This window comes from Trachemys scripta, chromosome 1, assembly GCF_013100865.1.
Source record: "Trachemys scripta elegans isolate TJP31775 chromosome 1, CAS_Tse_1.0, whole genome shotgun sequence".
NCBI lineage: Eukaryota > Metazoa > Chordata > Testudines > Emydidae > Trachemys > Trachemys scripta.
This window is the reverse complement of record NC_048298.1, coordinates 341,743,354-341,750,403: the sequence shown is the minus strand read 5'-3', so window position 1 is coordinate 341,750,403 and position 7,050 is coordinate 341,743,354. Positions and strand designations below refer to the sequence as shown.

The following is a 7,050-nucleotide window of genomic DNA, read 5'->3' as shown; positions in this document are numbered from 1 at the left end:
TCCCTTCACCCTCACCTCTAGCTCTTGCCATACAGACCGAAAGCAGAAGATCAGAAGTCCCAAGTACAGGCAATGGAACGTTTATTGGGGTTAGTTTCTAGCAAGCATGTATACCATAACTTTGATGATGCAGGGTCTTTATCCATACCTGCCTCTGATGCCGCAGAGCCTTTGTCATAAATATAAAGTGAAGGGTAACAACCCTTATGTATCCAGTAAAAATAAAATCCCTCCTGGCCAGAGGTACAGAATCCCCTTACCTGTAAACAGTTAATCAGTTCAATTAACCTAGTTGGCACCTGACCAGAAGGACCAATGGGAAAAGAAGATACTTTCAAATCTGAGGGGGCGGGGGTTTGTTTGTGCTCTCGTTGTTTGTTCCCTCTCAGACAGAGAGAGAGACCAGGGCAGGAAAAAAACATCTCCTAAAAACATACTTGAAATGTGTATCTAAGATTAGGGGGGATAGCTCAGTGGTTTGCGCATTGGCCTGCAAAACCCAGGGTTGTGAGTTCAATACTTGAGGGGGCCACTTGGGGATCTGGGGCAAAATCAGTACTTGGTCCTGCTAGTGAAGGCAGGGGGCTGGACTTGATGACCTTTCCAGGTCCCTTCCAGTTCTAGGAGATGGGATATCTCCATTATTTATTTAGATTACAAAAATTGTAAGGAAGGCAAGGAAATGTGTTAGATTATCTTTTGTTTTAGCTTGTGAATTTTCCCTATGCTAAGAGGTAATTTCATTCCTGTTTTGTAACTGGGAAGTTGAGTCCAGAGAGGAATCCTCTGTGTTTAACATCTTTTTATCTACCCTGTAAAATTACCTTCCATCCTGATTTTGCAGGTGTGATTCTTTTACTTTAAAAAAAAATCTTCTTTTAAAAACCTGATTGATTTTCAGTGTCCTAAAAAGCAGAGATTTTGTCTGTGCTAACATTATAACCAATTGGTTAGTATATTATTCTCAAGCCTCCCCAGGAAAGGGGGTTAAGGGGCTTGGGGGGATATTTTGGGGGGATAGGGCTCCAAGTGGTCCCTCCCTAAATGTTTGTTGTAATCACTTGGTGGTGGCAGCAATACCGTTCAAGGACAAGGAAAGGAATTTGTGCCTTGGGGAAGTTTTTAACCTAAGCTTGTGAAATATAAGCTTAGGGGGTCTTTCATGTGGGTCCTCACATTTGTACCCCAGAGTTCAGAGTGGAGAGGGAATCCTGACAGCCTTGTTTCCCAGTGTCCCTACCTTTCCCCTCCTTACCAGACTTAATTATCTTTTCTGTTCCATTATACTAACAAAACCATCTGGCCAGGCAGAAAAAACACACACAGTGGCTTTGTCCTTTGTTCACATGCATTGGCATAAGATATAAGACTATATAGACATAATAGTGTCAAAAATCAAATGGGTAAACAAGACCCAAAATTCTATCTCAGGCGAAGATACAGGCCTAAATCGTACATTGTCACTAGCACTCCTAACACTCCACCCCTTGTTTTCTCTTTTTTTCTGGGACCCTCCTGCCCACGTGTCCCTGGAAATGCATAGGGCACATGGTGGCACATTTCCTGAAAGGGACAGGTATCGAGCTGGAATGTATTGGTGCTCCATTTGCTCCACTGCCCCCTGTGTAGTATGATGCCCTGCATCTTCCTCCCTATGGGCATACTGCAAGGATTCCAATTAGTGTTCCAGACTTCCCATAGCAATAGGCCCGAGCAGGTTGGGTCCAGGTTATCTGTTACACTTTGGTGGAGGGCCTATATAGCTTTATGTCTTATAATCAGTGGTTGTGCTTTGAGTTTCTGTACCCTCCTTAACCACTGCAGTATATTTTACAGAATTAGTATACTTAATAATAGGCCAACAGCCATAATGATCCACAGTGACACCGAGTCCTGACCATTGTAATATAGTCCAACATCCGAGGCACCACCAGAAGCACTGCTTCTCCTCCTTGGACAGGGTTAAGATTCTTTTAACATCATTCTGGAGAATATATTTTAAATGTGTCCAATTGTTGGCAGTTGTATCAAGCTGCTCCTGCAGGTTTCACGTGCTTTTTGTCCATATCATGAGTCCATTGAATATCCACAGAGAAATGGGATATTGTCCAAACCAGCTCGACCACTTGGTATGGAATCAAATAGTATGCACTGGTTCAATGTTAACAGCAATGAGTTCCACTGATCCATTTGTGCACCAAAGTTCCGATGGCAGCATGTAGATGTGTGTAATTTGGCCATATTCCTGGTGCAGTTGTACACCCAAGTGCTACATTACAGAACTGTGTACCTTCCCAGCAGAACACTCCATACCCCATATACAACACCCAATCATCCATCCCTTGCAACAGGCCATTGGGTCTGCTCCTCCATGGCCATTGGGGAGGGGCACCTTCTGCCCCACCACCCCCATGAACATGTTACAGTTCTGTGGTGACCTAGAATCCTACTTTCGCCGTCTCCGACTCAAGGAATATTTCCAACACACCACTGAACAGCACACTAACCCAAAGAAACTTTCAAAATGCTACAAAAAGAAGGATTCTGCGTGGATTCCACCTGAAGGTCGAAACAACAGACTGGACTTCTACATAGAGTGCTTCCACCAACATACATGGGCTGAAATTGTGGTAAAGCAGCATCACTTGCCCCAATAACCTCAGCCATGCAGAACACAATGCCATCCACAGCCTCAGAAACAACTGTTACATTATAATCAAAAAGGCTGACAAAGGAGGTGCTGTCGTCATCATGAATAGGTCAGAATATGAACGAGAGGCTGCTAGGCAACTCTCTGACACCACATTCTACCGGTCATTATCCTCTGATCCCACTAAGGATTATCAAAAGAAATTACACCATCTGCTCAAGAAACTCCCTGAAGAAGCACGGGAACAAATCTACACAGACACACTCCTAGAGCCCCGAGCAGGGGTATTCTATCTGCTATCCAAGATCCATAAACCTGGGAATCCTGGATGCCCCATCATCTCAGGCATTAGCACCCTGACAGCAGGATTGTCTGGCTATGTGGACTCTTTCCTCAGGCCCTATACTACCAGCACTCCCAGCTATCTTAGAGACACCACTGACTTCCTGAAGAAACTACAATCCTTTGGTGATCTTCCAGAAAATACCATCCTAGCCACTATGGATGTAGTGACCAGGAGCCTGCAGCCAGGCACCACGATTTCCGGGGGCTTCACGCCGGGAGTCACAGCACTGCTGCTGCCCCAGGAGCGCAGGGGAGACTCAGGGGCAGGGGAGGCCAGACCAGGAGCCCCTATCCTGTGTCCTTCAACCCACTTCAACTGGGGCAGCTCACAGCATGGTGCGGGGCATTCTGGGTTAGTAGTGTAGCTGTCAGTGCAGGTCCAAGGGCCTCGGTGGAAGGCAGTAGCATGCAAACTACAACTCCCAGCACACCTTGCAGTGCATTGCTTGGTTCTGGATTAACCCTTTGTGGGCCTCCAAGTCGTTATTACGGGCACCTTACAAATGTGGGCCTGCCACCGGAGCGGTCCTGGCACCATTGTAAACCTAGTATTGTTCCCCCTAGGTGCAGCTGGTCTGCGCTGCCCCAGGTCTTGGCTCTGGTCTACTCAGCCCCCACGCACTGCCTCAACACTGCAGCTCTGCCTCTAGCCCAGATCTGCCTCTTTACTGCAGTGGCCAGATTTCTACTGCATGAATAGCCCCAAATCACTTGGAAACTAACCCAAAGTAGCCCAGTCTATTTATTGAAACAAAGGGGGATTTTATTAACAGGTTTTTTTACTAACTCATCAAGTAACCAATGAAAGCTTTTGTTAGCTACCTAGTACAGATATGATTAACAAAACCTACAAGTCTCAGCAGGAGTTCATCCACATTAAAAACAAAGTGAGATGAAAATCAGATTCACATTCAAAACCCCAATACTGGTACTTGTATCCCGAATGAGGGTAGGCAGCTGTTTCAAACAAAAAATGGGAAATGTTAAAAATAGCCCCAAAGTAGCCCAAAATGTATATAGTGCAAAACCAAAAATAACATTATTATATTTATTTCGAATGCGTTCAGTCATAATAGCCAATGTCCATATTTTGAGTTGAATTACACCTCTACCCTGATATAAAGCGACCCGATATAACACAAATTCAGATATAGCGCGGTAAAGCAGCGCTCCGGGGGGGGGGGGGGGGGGCAGGACTGCGCATTCCAGCGGATCAAAGCAAGTTCGATATAACGTGGTTTCACCTATACCGTGGTAAGATTTTTTGGCTCCTGAGGACAGCGTTATATCAGGGTAGAGGTGTAGTTTGTTACTGATAGTCTCTAAAATGCTACATTTCATCCTCACTGTCTTCATCAAAAGTAAAATCCTTCTGCGGCTGGTCATACAGCAGCAATGACCAGTGCAATCATTTCATTCATTGATGTAAACTGCTCACAACAGATTTTGTATTGTTGCATATACACCCTAACATGGGGAATGTTTTCTAAAAGTTCGTCTTGCATCTTGTTCTGCAGTTTTTCTTAGATGAACTTAATAAAAACAAATCTTTCAACTGCAGCATTGCTAAAAGGTAGCGACAACAGTGAAAAAGCAAATGAGTCAAGTTCACTAAAGCCTTTGTCCTCAGAGGCATCCATCTGTTGGAGAACTTCAACCCAAAACTGCTCAACTTGATTGTCCAGAGTATGAGGCTAGTGAACCTCCATTAGCAAAACTCTCCATTGCTGATCGAACTGTCCAAGGTCTCCACAAAACAATGGCAAAAATGAGATATCAGCCAACCTAGGCGGTGAAAGACTGAATCGCTTGCCGTACTACGTCCTTCTACTGTGCTCAATCAACTGGACATTTGGTGGCAATCTCTGTTTCACAAACTCCAACATGAAATCACGACACTTCCTTTTGACATCTTCAACAATGAGACTTGTTAGTGTGTGTTTTGAAAGTTCCAAGTGAAAAGTGACTCCAAAATCAACTGTGCAAAGAGGTAAGTTATTTGACTCAAAGGTTCTGAAAAACACAAAGTTTTGTAACTCTCACCAACAAGCTCTAGTAGAATGTCCTCAAATCCTGCGCAGCTTACTGTATTAGCACTTTTCAACTGAGACATTTTGTTTATCCTCCAGGCCTCCTGAAGGATTGGAAGTAGAAAAATGAGGTACATTTTGTTCACCGGATGACTGCACGTATGATAAAGAAATTCAGCATTGTAGCTGCTCTCTTTTTCTTTGGCTATCAGAAAGCATAGGTTCCGTTTAGCCAAACTGATCCAGAACCCTATTCACACAGAGACTAATGGAAAGACACCTTCCGTCAGAAAGTTGCAGTATCTTCTGGTGGTCTGGAAGTCATGGAAAGGCCAAATGACAGGGTGTGTGGGGGTGGGGGCTGACAGGTGATGCTCAAAGTGGTCAGGGGATGGTCAGAGAGAGTGAACTCAGCAATGGAGAGAGCAGTGCTTGGTCTGGAAGTGGTAAGACATTAGGTGTGAGGAAGTACTCAGACTGTGAACTTCTGAAGTGCTGAGCTCAGACAAACTGGGACAGAGCACACTTGATGACTGTGGAGATATCCTTTCCCCCTCTTGTCACACAAGTTTAAAGTCAGTGGCCCCAGGCAATCACATTCTGTATATGTATTTGCCTACTTTGTCACAAAGCTCTTTGGTTTTGATCCCATAAATGATAGGGTTGAGCATGGGGGGGATGAGGAAATAGAGGTTGGCCAAGATGATGTGCAAGTTGGAAGCGATGCCCTGACCGAATCGGTGGGTCAGGTTAGAGAAGAGGTAGGAAGCATAAGATGTCAGTATCACACAGATGTGGGCTGTGCAGGTGTTGAGAGCTTTCTGGTGGGCTTTCTTGGAGGAGATTCTGAGGACGGCCCTGATGACCAAACCATAGGACAGGGCAATGAGAGTCAGGTCTAACCCGATAACTACAAATGCCATTACCAAACCGTACATCCTGTTGACTGTGATGTCCCCACACGATATCTTTGCCACAGCTATGTGCTCGCAGTATGTATGGGGGATAATGCGGTTGGCACAGAATGGCAGCTTGCGCAAGAGCAGGGGCAGGGGAAGGATACAGAGAACAGCTCTTGTCAAACCCACTAGCCCTAGCTTAGCTATTCGTGCATTGGTGAGGATGGTGGTGTATCTCAGAGGGTTACATATGGCAACGTAGCGATCGAAGGCCATTGTCACAAGGATGGCTGACTTCATAACAGAAACCGCATGAAGGAAGAACATCTGGGTGAAGCAGCCACCCACAGTAATGCCTTTCAAATTGAACCAAAATATACACAGTGCATTCGGCATAACAGAGGTAGACATGCCAATGTCTGTGAGCGCCAGCATGCAGAGCAGCAGGTACATTGGCTTGTGCAGGGTCTGCTCTTTCCATACAACAAACAGAACCATGAAATTTCCCAACAGGCCTATAAAGAAGAACATACAGAAAGGGATGGAAATCCAGAGGTGAGCAGCTTCCAGGCCAGGAATGCCCTTTAGAATAAAAGTTGAAGGGTCAGATGGTGTGAGGTTGAAAGCTGCCATGAGGTGGTTGGTGCATTGAGAGGTCTCAGAAATGCTCAAGGTGCCTGTGAACAGAGATAAGCACAGTGAGGGGGTTACACACTTTATAACAAATATTAGGGTAACTATTTTATAGTTATTACCAATCTAGAAAGGGAGGTGAGCAGTGAGGTGGCAATATTTGCAGATGGCACCAGATTATTTAGGTTATAGTCAAATCCAGAAAAGTCTTGACGGGGAGCTAACCATGCCAGGTGAATGGGCAGCATGATGGCAGGTGAATTTCGATGTCAATAACTGGAGGGAAAATCTTGAACTCCTCAAACAGCTTATGGGGTTCTAATTGAACTGTATGAACTCAGGACAGGGACCTGGGCATCATGGTACACAGCTCTGTGAAACCCTGCTCACAGTGCAAGCACGGACAGAAACTAAGCAAATCACTGGGATCCAGGTGGAGTGGGATGGAGAATCTTACAGAACACAATGCCATGAGATCAGTCAGTTAATGTTT

General features: G+C 45.2%; 1 protein-coding gene across 1 annotated transcript; it reads right to left on the bottom strand.

Moving 5' to 3' along the window:
* Positions 1-5,618: 5,618 nt before the first annotated feature.
* On the bottom strand, positions 5,619-6,557 carry LOC117872644 (olfactory receptor 52D1-like). Its single transcript, XM_034761317.1, has one exon. The coding sequence runs from the start codon at positions 6,555-6,557 to the stop codon at positions 5,619-5,621; it is 939 nt and encodes a 312-aa protein (XP_034617208.1).
* Between the last annotated feature and the right edge of the window lie 493 nt (positions 6,558-7,050).

Coding starts and splice junctions, on each gene's coding strand:
- LOC117872644 (XM_034761317.1), bottom strand. CDS start 6,557: ATGGCAGCTTTCAACCTCACACCATCTGACCCTTCAACTTTTATTCTA.